Source organism: Rhinichthys klamathensis, unplaced genomic scaffold (genome assembly GCF_029890125.1).
Source record: "Rhinichthys klamathensis goyatoka isolate OS25496 unplaced genomic scaffold, OSU_Roscu_1.1 h1tg000006l_1, whole genome shotgun sequence".
NCBI classification, from domain to species: Eukaryota; Metazoa; Chordata; class Actinopteri; order Cypriniformes; family Leuciscidae; genus Rhinichthys; species Rhinichthys klamathensis.
Window position 1 is genome coordinate 1,172,103 of NW_026606559.1, and position 17,166 is coordinate 1,189,268.

At 37.5% G+C, this 17,166-nt stretch overlaps 2 protein-coding genes across 2 annotated transcripts in view; one reads left to right on the forward strand and one right to left on the reverse strand.

Annotated features, from left to right (window-relative positions):
• The window catches only part of plekhf2 (pleckstrin homology domain containing, family F (with FYVE domain) member 2), a 218,134-nt gene that overhangs the window by 46,138 nt on the left and 154,830 nt on the right, over nt 1-17,166 (reverse strand). The gene's annotated exons all lie outside the window — the stretch shown is intronic.
• Nucleotides 40-16,252, forward strand: nagpa (N-acetylglucosamine-1-phosphodiester alpha-N-acetylglucosaminidase). The gene is made up of 11 exons (XM_056257038.1): nt 40-219; nt 3,149-3,631; nt 5,140-5,279; nt 6,138-6,246; nt 7,285-7,413; nt 7,500-7,699; nt 8,741-8,788; nt 9,003-9,131; nt 11,743-11,874; nt 14,468-14,549; nt 15,680-16,252. Exons 1-11 carry the CDS (start codon nt 134-136, stop codon nt 15,909-15,911), a joined length of 1,770 nt encoding a protein of 589 aa, XP_056113013.1. The 5' UTR covers nt 40-133; the 3' UTR covers nt 15,912-16,252.

Genomic DNA, 17,166 nt, shown 5'->3' on the forward strand with positions numbered 1-17,166 from the left:
CAGATAAGATCAGTTGGCTTGATCATGTGATTTGCATCATATGACCAACGCAAATGAAAATAGGTTCATCGAAGCAAGCAGTTAGAAACGGGACAGTAACTTATTTTATTTTTACGTGTTATACATATGTCTTATGGCAACACCGTCTGTGAATTTCGATCAGATTTCTTTGTTTCTAATATGTCTTGGAGTATGTTTGTGCCAGTGCAAAGACATCCGGTAAGGACGTGTATCATGTAACGTTAGTGCAGTTTTGATCAAACTCTTGAAGTTGTATAATGTTTCCAAACGCCTGGTTGGGGGATTTAGATACATTTTTGTAAGATGTTCTTCTTAAAGTTAATGTATTTTGTTGTTTTAACTTATTTAGCAAATCTTTTGCAATAAGCCCTTTTGATTCTAAAAGACTTAACCCATATGGGACATCGTCATTTATAAATGGCGCTAAGAAAATTGCATTTAAAATACAATAATAATGTTCAACCACAGAAATAAAATAATAACTTTAGTAATAATATTATATAACATCCCCTTCAGCCAATAAAATTAAAATCGATTTACCATGTGCTTTACATTTTTGGCAACAAGAGGGTGAAGGAGACATTAGCACGTGTTTGTTCTCATGCTGTCAGTGTCAAGGTTTCTTAGTGAGTTCATTTTAGACTAGAATATATATATAAATTCCATTTAAAACCATATAATTTTACATCCAAATGCACCTTCTAAAGTTTTTTTGTCATTTTTAATGCACATTTTGCAAAAACAACAACGCAAAGATAAAAAACAAAAAATCATTCATACATGCAAAGTGTATTTCTGTGTAACTGGCACTATTGTTCAGTACTGGCAGGCAGTATAATAGTCTTTTTTTGCCTGCATTTTAGGTTGATATCAGTAAGTTTTATAGAAGACAGAGAGGAAAAGCTGTACTTTTCCAGAAAGTCTTGATGATAGTATTAGGGACTACAGTTCGTCAGAAAATGAGGTCGTAGTAAGAAAAGAAGTTGAGGATCAAGGAGGATAGAAGCAGTGAGGGTGAGGGTAGAGGTGAAGAATATAAGTCATAGATTGTTGTGGAAGTCAGGCATTTGGGTACATTATCCTATGCCAGTTTGAAAGATGTAATCCATGCTACAACCTGAGGTCAGGAAATATGCCACTGCCTGTTGGCCTCACTACACTGACAAGCAGGGATGCTGCAAAAATTTATGTCAAGTATTAGACATTCACATGTGAGTTCCAAATGAAATGTAGAACACAAGATGAAGTGGAATGTTAAGCTTAGAATGTTAAAGGGGTCATATAATGGTACATGCACTTTTACAAGTTGATTGTACTGAAATGTGTGTTGGCAGTGCCTGTACACAACCATCATAAAATGATAAAAATCCATCCAGTGTTTTTGTTTTAATCTCCTTATATGTTTTCCCCTGCCTCAAATTGAGCCGTTTGATTTTGTGACGTCACATGCTCGGAAGCCCCTCCCACGATTGTTGATTGACAGCATCGTTTCAACACAGACCCGCCCTCGCTCGTGAGCGAGCTGTCAATCATAGTCTGCGCGGACCGGCGCGGTCATTGTTGATATGCTGGAGCACTGTCTATGAGCAGAATGGCGTCTAAGCGATTGTGGTGTTCTGTTCTTGGGTGTAATAACGAACACAGCAGTCATTTTAATGTTCCTTAATCCGAACCGCTGAAGACGCAGTGGCTGAGTTTGTTTTCGAAGGGAATATTCCCCACGAGCAACGTCAATGCTCTCATGTTTGCGCGAATCATTTCTCAGCAGACTGCTTATAAACGAGGGTCAGTATGAGCTGGTTTTGCTAAGAAGCTGCTCATGCTCATACCAGCTATTCGTGTTCCTGCTGAACCTCTAGAACAACTGAAGTGAGTGTAACCTTTTATTAAACTTTATATTAATATTATTAATCTTTGCAAATCGCTAGCTGCACGCTTCACGCTTCACAATGAATGCGTCTAAGGTTTACACTCAGGGTACATTACGGCATGTTTTCTATGTATGATGTTCTCAATATAATTCATAATCCCACGTTTATACTGAACAACGCGTTATGGTTATTGTGTTACAAACGTGTACACAGAACAGAGAGGCGGGGTGAGCAAAGCTCATTATCATTTAAAGTCATATGCACTGAAACGGCGTGCTGAAAACAGAGCTGTTTTTGACCAAGTAAAATAAGTGTTTTCTTACAATACTAATGAGAATTTTTAATTAAAGTATATTACAAACTTTTAATTTAGACCCTAAAGAATCATACTAGCTTGTACAAAAATGGCATTATATGACCCCTTTAAGACTCTTTCACTCACAAAAATAATTTACAACGTCAGTTTTAAGTGATGGGATCCTAAAGTTTTAAAGTTTTTATTTTAAAGTTACCTAATTAATCAGCATTCCTTGCTGTCTGTTTTTTAACTCTTTAGAGGCAAAGTATAACGGCACACTCGCTTCAGCATTTTATTTATTCTGGTGGAAACATCGGAATAAATAAAATGCTGAAGCGAGTGTGCCGTTATACTTTGCCTATATAAAGTTTTTTTCTCTAGCTTACACATCAAAAAGGTGTGCGTTTGCTCCAACACATTGTTAAAATAATTGTTTTTGAACTTTTACCACAATTTACCAGTAATTAGCCTAGTTATTTTTAAAGCATTATTGGTTAAGTTGCATTAAGCTTTGTGTACAAATACTTGCAGTACAGTACTTTACTCTAACTGAATCTACAGATAATTTGCATCTTGCATTTGCATAGTGTAAGAGGATCCCAGCAACCACACACTGAACCCAGGCTTACATAAGGATTGCACGACTAAACATCTGCTGCTCCTTAATTGATTTGACTTTTTCCTCGGATAACATTCTTAGGTTCAGACTGAGAAAAATGCAAAATCGCAGGTTTCTTTAAAAGGAACATATACGCATGAAAATGTGCTTGCGCTGCAAAACAGTGAACAACATCCACATGCTACTTTGTACAACTTGGATGGGGATCTGTTCTCTCTGAATGAGTTATGACATCTCTCTGAATCATATGCTCCAAGTTAACCTGACTAGCTTAAAAAACTCTATTTGCTCTTTATTCCTCTGATTTAATCATGGTAATTTTCCACATTTTCTTGACAGACATTCTTTGGATGATGACCTCTTGTTACCCTACACCAAATCCCACGGGCCATCTCATTCTCACCGCCACGTGAGAGACTGTCAGCCCATCGCCCATGGCAACGTAACCCACGAAACCTGGGCAGCAAGCAAACACTTGAACTCACCAGTGTTCAAGTCAAATATATTCATCTCCGACATCGCCGATGACTCTGGCGCTCACAGATGGGCGAATGGCCATATCACAGAGGTGCTTGACCCACTGAGATCCGTGTCCATTCTGGAACCAGGAGGCCCTGGAGGGTGCGAGCGGAATCACAGAGATCTGGTGGAGCTCACTGCCAAAACTAGAAAGTGCCTCATCGCCCAGAATGGAGGCTACTTTAACACTCACACCGGGCAGTGTTTAGGGAATGTCGTAAGTGATGGGAAGCTGGTGAGGAGCAGTGGAGGAATTCAAAATGCTCAGTTTGGCATCAGAAAGGATGGGACACTAGTGTTTGGGTAAGGGCATAGCTTGAGGTTTCACTCTTTGCAGTCTTTCTCCTGGCCCTCGTGATGTTTTGCATTACCACAGGGTTTGTTTTTGTGTGGAGACTGAAGAAACAATAGAAAATTGAGCTAGTCTCTCTCTCCTGGTTGGGTGCTGGTGTACTTTTGACCTGGCTATAATTAAGCTGTGCTTTTATATCTGTATTGCACTCTTAAAGGGATAGTTCACCCAAAAAAAAAAATTCTGTCAATATCCTCTCACCCTTAAAACATATGATTTAGTTTTTAGTTTTAGATATTTATTTAGTAGAGTGTACTTAAGTGCACTTCCTCATTCTCAGTGAAATGTTAGTAGCCTATATGTCTGTAAGCACAAAGTGTTTCCTTCCACTCTAGGGGTGCTGTAGCTGCCTTCAGAACTAACCTCAACCTAAATATGGGTGCAGAATTTGGGAGGAAGTCAGTCGTGGGAACACAGGGCCCTTAGAACATCTGTTTCCTAAAATAGAAACCTTACAAAAACATGGCAATATTGCATAACGCACCAGTGCTCTTAATAATAGCCAGTACTTTGGAACTCCATGTACCCGGGGTGTCTCGGTCATTCATTATAACGTTAGATAAGGTGTTTACATAGCATATTTGGACATTCACCTGGATGAGCTTTAAGGAATTAAAACAGCATAACTGCTGTCAGTAAAGTTTATGTGTGGCTTTGCTGGCACTGATAATCCTTAGCAAATCAAATGTTTTTCTTAGCTTTTTTCTGATTACTTATTTTTCATTTAGCTCATGCTTGTATCCAAAGTGAATTAAAATACAGTTATTTTAGAGAAAGACCTTCTGGACATTGTCACTAAAATTTTGTGGCTTTGAGTTCATGTCTGTTAGCTTTGAGTGAACTAGCATTTAAACAAAGTTAAGCATTAACAGACACACAGTCTCTTCTGGCAAAACAGACCAAAAAATATTTGTTTTTATAGAGAGTTTTTTTTTATTTGTTAAGTAAAATGCTCATTCTCTCCCACTAAAATAAAGTCTAGCTAGCAGTAATATAGTAGTAAGTAGCTAGTAGCAAATCATTGTCCATGTGCCTTGGTTTGTGCTAATATTTATACTTTATTGCCTTTCCAAACCATCAACCTTTTTTGTAAAGGAAGTTGCTGGATTTATTACTTTTTGAAAGTGCCTTCATTGCTTCCGTCCATAGTTCAATCTGTCAAGTGTGGTTTTGTTGGGTTGTGATGTACTCTACCGTTACATTTATAATGCTACAAACAATTTCCATCTTAAATAAACACTTATTTTGAACTTACTGTTCATCAAAGAAACCTACAAACATATTCTTGGTGTTTTCTTGATCAGGAGCAGTACTTGTGGAGTTTGAACCTACAGTACAGCGTCTTAGTTATCAGCCCAAGTCTTTAACCATCAGGCTGCACCACCTCATCTTGATCTGTCTCATTTGCGCTTTCTCACTCACCCTCTTTCATGTGTTTTTTTTTCCTGTATATTTTTAGTTACCTGTCTGAGGATGATGTACTGGATCAGGTAAATCCCTTTGTGCAGTTGATCAGTGGGGTGGTGTGGCTGCTGAGAAACGGCGAGATCTACATCAATGAGAGCATTCAGGCAGAATGTGACAAAACACAGGAGACCGGTAAGATTTGACAAGATCCTGTCTGAAGTGTGACCATATAATAAGCTTGTTTATCTGGCTCCCTAACATATTTTGACCCCAGAGTCTATATCAGGAAAAAAAGAAGTATTTTCAACAGTAGTTCAGACTTCACAGGGTGGCCGCGGGTCCTTAAAAAATCTTAAAATGTCTTAAATAAAGTTTTTCTAATAAAAGGCCTTAAAAAGTATTAAAATGTCGTAAATTCAGATTCGATGGGTCTTAAATATTCCTGGTCACATTACCGCTAAAATTTCTCCAGTCTGACGCACCCAATGTCCGTCAAATAACTAGTGAAGCATCGAATCGTAAGAATGATCATGATTTTATTACATAAACAGAGATTGATAATGATAATGTATTTCTGGTAGCGCTGTTGATACTCTGTGAGAGATTTGATAGTGAGAAATCAAAACAAATGAGCAGCACACATAAAAAAACACACATGAGAAACATACTGAGGTAAAAATTCAAAATGTTGAGTTTTTTATTTATAACATGATATAGTTTAGTAACATAACATGACGGGAGCTATTTTGCTGAATATTCTCACGATTGCAAATGTAACATTGATTTTAGTTCAATAAACAAGTAGTTAATATTACATTTTTCAATTACTTAGGTTAAACATTAAATATTAAATATACGTTTGTAATATAATGTGTATTTCCATCACAGGTTTGGTCTTAAATTTCATTCAAAGTGGCATTAAAAAGGTCTTAAAAAGTCTTAAATATAAATTGTTTTTATCTGTAGACACCCTGCTTCAGGTACTTCTCACATTCATACTCAAATATTATAATATAAGATTTAATAAGTCATTAATCTTTTATGTTGCAGGAAAATTTCAAGACTTTGTGGATGTGATATCTGCCCGTACGGCGGTGGGTCACGATGCAGAGGGGAAACTCATCCTCTTCCACGTCGATGGTCAGACGCATATGAGAGGGTGAGAATGGACTTTGAACCTGAGCTGATGTCAGCTGTTTATCACTGGAAACATTGATCTCTGTCTGTGCATGCTACACAAACTAAACCAGAATGATTTATTGATCAAGAAGCAGCTAAAGCAGCAGATATGAATCATTTTTCCAGTGAGGCCATATTCAAGACTTTATCTTTTTATTTTCTGTTTTCGCTTTAGTGCACTTGTAATGCTACTCAGGGTTACTTGCAGCAAAAACAATATACTATTAAACATTTTGGGGACAATAAGATTTTTTTTTTTTTTTTTTTTTTTTGGAGAGAATTTAATACTATAATTAATAAGTCAATAAGTGATCCGATGTTTATAATGTTACAAAAGGTTTCTGTTTCAAAAAAATGCTGTTCTTTTGAATGTTCTATTCATCAAAGAATCCTGAAAAATTTATCTTGGTTACCACAAAAAAAATAGTAAGCTGCACAATTCTTAATAAAAAATGTTTAATAAGAAATGAGCACCAAAGCAGCATATTAGAACGATTTCTGAAAGGACCATGTGACACTGAAAACTGGAGTAATGGCTGCTGAAAAATCAGTTTTGACATCACAGGAATAAATTACATTTTATTAAATTAATTTTATATTGTAATAATTTATTACATTATTATTGTTTTTAGATCAATTCAATAAAACCTGTTTAAGCATAAGAGACTTCTTTCAGAAACTTTTGAACGGCAGTGTAGTCTTGTCTCTGATTTTGGGTCAATTGATTAAACTCACTTAAATTTGCACTTACATAAAATTAAACATACAAGATCTTTATATAAATAACCATTTTTATGGCTAATTTGCGTATCATTCGTATTCTCATAGTTGTGACATCTGATTTCTGATCATTTTTTGCAGCTTAGTTTTCATAAATTTCAGCTTAGTTTTAAAAAGTTTATTCAAACCACAGTGAGCCATTTAAATCAGAATGGAGAGTGCTGTACATTTGTACTGTATACCAGGGGTTCACTTTCAGTTTGATTTATGTGTGTTTAATAAACTACTGTCTTTGCAGAATGAACCTCTGGCAAGTGGCAAAGTTTCTGAAGGATCAGCATGTCATTAACGCTATTAATCTGGATGGAGGCGGCTCGGCCACTTACATCCTCAACGGATCCCTGGCCAATTACCCTTCAGACCACTGGTGTGTAAAAGCAACAGCAAAAATACACATATACAAACAACAGTGTGGTGCGTCTGTCAATTTGATCACAACATTTTCGCCTTCAGCGAACCTCCGGAGTGGCGCTGCCCAAGGCCGGTATCCACTGTGTTGTGTGTTCATGAGAGGCTGTGCCATCCGGAGGACTGCAGTGGCCACGGGCGCTGCGTGGAGGGCCAGTGTGTGTGCCAGCAGGGCTGGAGCGGGACAGGATGTGCCAAACTCACATGCCAGGCTGAATGCGGAGAGCACGGGATCTGCACTGAGAGTGAGTCGCTCTCACACTTCTTTAGATCACAATAGGAAAATATAACAACACTTTACTTGAAGCCTTTATATATATAATACATTATAGAAATATTTTTTAAATGTATTAATTATGCCTTGTAATTAGGGGGTGGGCGATATACTGGAATACACGATTTTGTATCTGGTAGAATTTAAAAAATGTAACCGGTAGAAATTTGTCAACCGGTAGAGATTTGGACTATCGTCTCTTTCACGGTTACAATCATGTGACGTTACTGTGCTACGCCGTCACAAAAGCGTATCGTCTGCATGAGTTTTTAGGTATTGCGGTTTAAAAACAAGTGATTTTAAACCGTTGACGTGCAGTAAGCAGCGAAAGACAACTCATTTCGCTTTATACGCATGCTGTTTCTCAGCGCTGTCTGAGAGGCGCGCGCACATGTAGACACTATTTATAAAGCGCGTGAGAACTGAACTGAGTGCTTTTTGCCGACTAATTGGGCTTGAATGGTTAAATACACATACTTAAGTGTCAAAGTGACCATGTCTTTGCAGGTAAACACAGTCATTTATGTCTTAAGTGAATGTAAACAGTTGAGAAAGAAAGCGCACAAGTATATTGGATCCATGCAGTCGCTCTTAAAGTGACAGCATCCAAATTTACCTGCTGTCGTTATTCATTTTAATCAAACAACCTAAAAGAGAAAATCTCTTCACTGCTCTTGACTGAATCACTTTTGTAACTTTAATAAGAATAAATCTATATTTAATTTACACAGTGAAGATTATGACGTGTTTCTTATGCATTTGATTACTTTATACAATTTATGTTGTATTTCTTATGCTTGAAGTTTTTCAGGTAGGTCTATTTCGTTTGTGTCTTTGTTCTATTGTAGTTTATTTTCCTATATGCTTGTAATTAGTTTCTTTAAAATCTCTAGATTTATAGTTACTGAATGTTTTGAATGTGACAAAGAAAACGCTCTTGCATTAAAGGCAGTATTTTTGAATAATCCCATTCTCTCTTTATTTGTCTCTTCTTATCCCTGTCTCCGAACAGATGGATGTGTGTGTGATGCTGGATGGATGAGTTTAAACTGTAGCCAAGGTAAAGGCAAAGTTAGCTTGGCTGTCACACATATTCAGATTTTTCAAACTATCAAATAAAGCTCTGACTGGCTGTTTACTAGGAGATCATTACTTAAGTGTTTTATTGGTTGCAACATATTTGTTTCAGTCAGAAATTTTAATGATTCTAAACCAGTATGTTCATCTGAATGTACCTCATACTAATACAGTGAACAACATCTGTATCCTTGCAGTATGTGTGGCAGGTTTCTATGGTGATGGCTGCAATCAGTCATGCACATGCACAAACGGTGGCTCATGTGATCCCGTCCATGGACGGTGCATCTGTCCTGCTGGTTTCCATGGAGATTCCTGCGAGCAAGGTATGCAGTCTTATCTCAACCGGTTTTAGTATATAAACAATTGATCCACATTTGATAAACATATTTAACGTCCAACTGAGTGTCCTGAGAGTCGGGTGAATGTGGCAAGAAAGTATTAAAGGGGTGGTTTACTGCTTTTTTTTCTTTGCATGATTGCGTTTATGGGGTGCAATATAACATGTCTTTGTGTTTTTGTTTTTTTAAAGCCTTATTTTTCATAAAATTCACCTTTATTGTAAGCCGCTTTCTCCTCTGTCATTTGAATGACCGGTTGACTATGAAACCACTCCCTCAGAAACAGGCAATGGGCTCAGATTGGTTAGTTGGGCCGATGTGTTGTAATTGGCTAAACTGCGTACTGTGCGTAGTGCACGTTGTCCGGAAACTTCACACCCATTACCTTTACGGGCGAAAGTTGCATGTGCTCTGGTCAAATGTAAATAATGGTGTCAATACTGCCGTATCAGTTTGAGCCAGAATCAGACCCAGAAAGCGGCAATGAAGAGAGTCAAGCAGAACCTCCCCAAACACGGCTCTTACAAAACGTTTCTGAATGGTAAATTTTTTTTAATTATTATTGTTCGATTCTATTCTACTATTATTATATAAGAATTTCGATACGCTGTTAACGTTACATGAAAATGCTACTGCTGCTTGTTAGATACGATTTTCTCCTGATTAAACATTTAATATATCTGAATAAATGACTGAGCAATACCGTTTTTTAAAGTTATTGTTTTATCGATATAATGAACAACCGTTTATCTATTCACAAAACTTAGTTTACTCAGTGTTGTGTATCGTTTTCTTTAGGTGTACATGTGGCAATGTGTTAAAATATCTATAACAGTAATACGTATGTAGATAAACAATACATAAAACCTGTAAACAAACCATACTGTACACTGATAACAGCAGCTGAAGTTTGCTGTTGCGATTACATATACTTTTTTGAACTTTATACACGTTTGTCATATACACACAAAATAGGATCGAACTAACTGGCTACTAAACAAACAGCGTAGGCATTGGTTTACGTTCTTGATCAAATCGAAAAATTACGTCATAAAGTATACATGGAAAATACATTTACAAAATTAGTACATAATTACAAATTCAGGTCCAAAATGTTTGTACGCGTTTGTCATAGACACGCAATAGCATAACTAAGTGGCTACTAAAGCCAGCGCTGGCATTTGTTTACGTCCTTGATAAAACTAAAACATTAAGTCTGAAATTATACATCCAAATACATTTAAAATTATTAAGTCTTATTTACAGGTTGTGGCCCAACAACTGCCTCTGGTTTTAAAGTTGGAACTGCTTCATGTTTTAGTAACAGTTTCTTGTTGAATCCGGCATTGAATTTGTGGAGATTCTGGAAGCTGTCTTCCGTAAAATGCGCAGCACAGAGAGCTAAATTATGATTGTAATTTTCAGGAACATAATCAAACATAAATTTTAGCCATTGTTGACGAACTACAGCGTCCGTGGGAAGCCCGAACACAGAAGACCTGACAGCTGGGTGAAAATAACACACTTTCGATGGCATGGCTACAGCTCTCCACTAGAACTCTTCCTCTTCGACAAAGCCGCAGAAATATGGCCATGCCCCCTTTTTTGCATATTCCGGAGGGAGGGTTGATGTAAATTTATGGGTTAGTTACGTATAAAACCCGGGAAGTATCTCGTTGTAGTCCCATTAGAGTCGTTTTTGTAGGCATTAAACTTCCTGATTTTTAAAAGACCATACGTTGAACTTTCAGTCCAGCAACTTTGCAGATACTGTTCATGCACCAACAGCAACATTACACACTATTTAAAATGAAAAAAGTGAAATCGCAATCAACCACCCCTTTAAGAAAATGATATATTTCCAGGTAAATGTTTAGGAGATGCCTAAACTTTTACATGTACCCTGAATGCAACACGTTATTTTGGATAAAAGTGTTGATTGAATATAAATTACTTTTTCTACATTGATTTGACTGATTTGAAACGTTGTTCAGTAACTTAATGCCAGTGCACAAATGAGGTGATTTAGCCAAGTAAGACATGTTCCTGGATCAACATAGTTTGTTGGTCCTGGAACAACATTCCTGTCTGAAAATTTAGTTCTATCCCTACCCATAAACATAACCCTACTCATAAGTTATCCTTAATATCAGAGGGAAATGATAGGTGAATCATTTCCCTCTACACTGATGTAGAAGGTCCTAACCCTGGTTGTAAGCCTAAACTTGACAAGAACTGTAAACTTGTTCCTTTAAATCTGATTGGTTGATTGGAATGTTGTTCCAGGATCAACAAAGATGTTGTACTTGGTGAAATTATGTTCCCCCAACTATTGATTCCAATAGTTTGACATTAGCATGTTGCTAATCTAACAATGGAATACTCGTATAAGCATGAATAATATGTAGCTTATCCATGCATGCAGTGGTGCATTTTGGTCAAATATATCATATAAAACAGCTTAATATTGGTGAGTACTGTGAGAACAACATTTTGAGCGAGCACATTATAGTGCCTAAATAGGCAACTCCTTTTTTGGTGCAAATCTACTCTGACTAGTTTTAACTTTTTAACCATGCTCTATTTGTCATCCCAGAGTGCCCTCTTGGATTCTACGGACTGAACTGCAAGCAGCCGTGCCAATGCCACGACATGTGCCCATGCAACTCTGTCACTGGAAGCTGCAATACCACATACCAGGGGGAAAGAAACTTCAGTCTGCACAGAGGTGCGGTACAGCCCCTATTAGCACTCACACGACATGTAAACAACACATTCCCCCTGTGACGTCTCTATAGATCAGTTTAATGCTCACACTTCCTCAGAACATAACCCTCTCTACTTATAGTTTGGCCATCAGCATTCCTCATTGCCCTTCTAAATGTGTGCGAATGCTAGTGTCTGTCCACACTATAGAACATGGTACGCCAGTTGTCTGAACTATGAGCCTTCCATTTTTTTCTGTGATTCGCTGGAAATGTTTTCACTAGTGCTGGTCATTTAACTCATCCATTTAATGCAATTATTAAAAACAAAAAAAAGCTTAAAGGGATAGTTCACCCAAAAATGAAAATGCTGTCATATTTACTCACCCTCCAGGGTTCCAGACTGCGACCGTTTTTTGAGAATGTGTGAGTTAAAATTGTATGTGGTCGCATTTGTGCGAGTGGACGCTCGCGCAACAGAACGCCGTTGTATCAGCAGCTGCTGCAGTCCGTAACGTAACTTATGTTCAAAATGAACGAGTACATCATGAATCCATTTTCAAAACCGTGTTTTTGACTTATCCTGAATCACTACGGTACGCCTATAATAAGTGTTTATATTCTGACTATTTTATCCCGGGCTCGGCTCGGTTGCGGAGTTACCCAGTCGCCATAGACATTAACGGAGAGAAGGAGCTCCGGCTACAGTGTTCTTCCGCAAGACACGTGCAGTTTATTTATTGACGAACGTACACGTCACGCGCATTGCACACTGATGGTGAAACCATAGACTGTAAAAAATAGGGTGAAACGCGCCAATTAGGAATTCAGGAATTAAGGCATATAAAAATGAAAAGGTCTCACGAAACACCGAGCCCCTTCCTACGTCTTTTCAGCGGTTAGATGAGAGTAATCGCTCCACAGAGGAAAAGGAAATGATTATAAAATGCAGAAGGTAAGGTGTGAGATTTCTGATTTTTGATACAACTATAAACTTTGATAACGAAAATCTGTATCAGCGTATTTAATATTTTAAAATGTAATGCATACATTTGAATGTTTAATGATTTTTAAAAGATAGAAAGATGATAATAGACAGAAAGATGATAATAGATAGATAGATAGATAGATAGATAGATATAATATAATTTAAATGTAAATATATAGATTGTATAATTCAAATGTAAAATGCTTAAAATTACAGATTAAAATTACAGATTAAAATTACTGTCCAAAATCCATGAAAATCCTGGAATTTGGCAATGATAATTACCATATATTACATGTGTTTTTATATAATATATTACAGGTATTTATGCTGCAACCCAGAAAGCCTTTGCTAACCTTGGTCCAGTAAAACCACTATTCATCAGCTCAGCATGCATTGATTAATCCCATGGCATGTAGCAAAAAAAAAAAAAAAGGTGCGACCAAATCATATGCTGGTGCGACCAACTGAGAAAGTTGGTAGCACCAGTGCAACCAGTGGAAAAGTTAGTCTGGAGCCCTGCCCTCAAGTTGTTCCAAATCTGTATGAATTTCTTTCTTCTGCTGAACACAAAAGAAGATATTTTGAAGAATACGGGTAATCAAACAGTTGATGGGCCCTATTGATTTCCATGTAATGGAAAAAGAAATACAATGGGGCCCCATTAACTGTTTGATTACCGACATTCTTCAAAATATCTACTTTCCCTTTCTCTGTCTGCTCATTCACCATAACATGATTGAATCCTCTCTACTCAAATTTGCACACATACTCAAACAGTCTCTGATAAACAAAGCTACTGGTTGTTTGTGGAGCTGGGAGGGGGGGTCTGGGGTGTTGAGAAAAGAGACCTTGGAGAATCACAGTCTATCCAACAGCCCCTTGTGTTAGTGATGACCTCTGCGACAGATAATCTGTCAAGACCAGAACCTGTCAGCTCGTTCTATCTTAACTCTCTGACCTCTGTCATTTAATGTGAGAAGAAGATGCTTTCTCAAGCTTCCCTGCAGAGAAATAAAAAGCCCCGAGCCCCCTGTGCTCTGGAGTTAAGGAACGGCTCTTCACTTGACACCACAGGCTCATTACGATTGGAATCTCCCGTCTCCTTTGCACGAGAACGGCTTTCTGCTTATCTCTCCCTTTCTTCAGGGTGACAGCCATCTCCATTATTCGCTCCATGTGAAAGATTTCATATCATGAGAAAATCAGATGGACCTTTTCTGGAGGTTTTTAAATAATGAAAACATACTATATCAAAAACTATATATGTAACGCAAGCTTTCCAAAAGCTGTTATTGAATAATGGGGCAACACAAGCTGTATTAGACCTGTAGACTGGAGTCCAGCAAAGATCTGTCTCTCATTTTTCACATGTGACCGCACCTTTACTCTAGAGGCACATTTTAGATGTTCATCAATAACTGTAATTTCATTGATAGTAATACACAGCACTGATTTACCAACAAAAACAACAACAACAACAAAAACAGTTGCACTTGCACTTTGTTTCCCACAGTTAAATCTGAAGTTAGGAAAGGGGGAAAAGGCAAAATATGCCTTTAGAGGAGAGCTGTTGTCCCAACAAATGGATTTGATTCAAAAATGTGTTTTTCCCCACATACTTTTAGCTGGTCACTGTCTGGCTACACAGATGTGGAAGGAACGGAGACAAGAGGAGGAATCTCATGCTCCCAGACGCTATTTATCTGAGTAAGTGCTCCAAACACACACGCACACACCCCATAACAACATCCAGGATGTGTCCTCTCACTGCTTCTTGAGTCAAAGAACAAACCATTTGGTCAACTTTTAATGACTTAGTATGTCTCTACAGTCAGATACAAAAATGATATAAATGGTCATGTAAAATATGTATCATAAATATGTAAGAATAGCATTCCATTACAATAAAAAAATATAATTAGTATAACATATATATATATATATATATATATATATATATATATATATATATATATATATATATATATATATATATATATATATATATATATATATATATATATATATATATATATATAATGCAGCAGACATTTAGTTTTTCTGGTGTTTCTAGGTGATAATCATAGAAAATATAAATAAATGTTTCTCCATTTTTAATGTGATGGAGCTGAAATGATTGACTCAGAAAATATAATATATTTGAAGACCACAACTCAATATTTTATATAGACTAAAATATATATTATTCAATCATTTAAAATGTAAATCATATATTTTTAAATGCATATTTATTGTTTTATTATATACATTTTAATCGAATATGAAGTATTGAGTTGTTGTTTTAGAACAGGTGGTTTTGAATAAATCAATCAATTGCATGGTGCATTTGTTGAAAACAATTTAGTGATCATCTGATTCATTTTAGAGTGGAAATGTTTCTATTTTAAAAACTAATCTCGGGTACAATTATATGACATGCTTTTTCCTATGCCTTAAAGCCACAGTTTCCACAACAGGGGGTAAAAATCTGTTATCTCAAATAACTTGTCATTATACCATTCCCTATCTGCGTGTTTGAGTAACTTGATTATTACCAAGGAAATTCACTCTGACAAATTCCAGGCCCGTTTAGCAGAACGGGCTTTCAGACAAGTCTGAACCAAGTGCCCAGACTGTACTGATAAACAGCTCTGTGGCAGTGGAGTGGCACAGATGAATTTATTAGTCAGTTCAGCCTTTCACATGCAAGTTAGGGATTGTACAGTGTTTCCATGGTTGCAGTCAAGTGCTTTGTGGAGGCTGTGGGCAGCAGCGGTGGAGTCAGAGGTCAAAGTGCAACTCCTCACCCTGAGAGTGTTTTGTTTATGTGTGTGCAGACAAAGCTGGCTGGTTGTCTGCGCAATCCTGGCAACGTCGCTGCTGGCCAGCCTCGCCGGTAACCTTATCCAGACGTGCAGAAAATGCAAAGCGCGCAAAAAGAGGGCGGACTACTCCTACTTGCCGTTGGGAGAGATCAACGGGGCCGCGGAGCGAGGAAGAGGGCAGGGGACAAATTCTGGGAAAGTTCTCTTTCAGCAAGAAGATTCTGACTCGCAAGGCTCCTTATAATGTTTCGAAATGCATGCATCCATGTGTGCGGGTTCACGCAAGTGTGCCAACAGCAGAGGGCTGAGAGAAACTACCGGTATCTAGCTAGCCAGCACAAGCCCTCATTAGGAAAGGGTTTGTTCATGCTATGAATCGGTGAGCTTTTGGAAGGGCCTCTTCGTCCTCGGATTTGGGCCGTCCAAATCGGCGATGATGGACAATGAGATGGGCGTTAACATCTAAACAGCTGTCTGTGCGCCTCGGTGCGTTCACATTCGCCCCTGCTAAGTCTGTAGATGCCAGCCAACTCTGTTCACACATGCCAAGTGCCCTGATTGTGCAGTTTGACTGCCTTTAGTAAAAAATCCAAACAAACAAGAATATGTGCTACAGTTTAGCTGCTAGCGATGTAAGAACCAGTTTCTCATGTTTAATCCATGTGTAATGTTTCATTGAAATCAATGAAGCCTTTCATTTTGGTCTTTAGGCGAGAAGAGAACCAAGAAAAAGAGCAATATCACAACAAAGCCTTTTTTATTGGCAGAATGGCCCAGTTGTTCCACCTGTTGCCATAGGAATAGACAAGTTTTGAACTATGAACTCTTTTTGCAGAATCCTTCCTGCTGGAACTTGCCAAACTGCTATTTTGAAACAGTTTTATTGAATGATTTTTCACCAGAGGTCATTGTTCATTTTGATTCTACCGTCAGACCTTTTGTATCTGTGAACGCCTTGCCAGCCTTATCATGGGTGCTGTTTTGTTTGTTGTCACTTAAAACCAGCCATAGAAAAAAAAAAAAAATCAAGGCCTGGATCGTTTACACGCTCAAAAGCAGGAGAAGGACATCTGTGCTTAGCACAAAGTTGCTCTTTTTCTATGTTCTGAAACCGTGAATCCAGGCTTTGGATTCAACGTGTTTTGTCAGGTTCTGTTTTAGCTCTGAAACATGACACAAATATTATAGAAGAGGAACATTTACTCGGGTTAGTAGTTCCTGTGCTGATTCCTGTTTGCATTCAAATAGATTTAGGCTTGTCTTGTTTTAAGAATTTCACAAGCAAACATAGAGGCAAGTGGAATCATGAATCTCATTAAACCTGTCAAAAGGTTTAATACACCAGGTCATACACCCCAAAATCAAAAGAAATCAGTAATTATATTTTTACCTATAGAAAATTAAAGCCTATTTTGGACCATTAACATTTTTTAAATTGTGACATTATTTTAATCACAACTAAGTACATTTTCTCTGCCCAATTTTCATCAATGTAATAG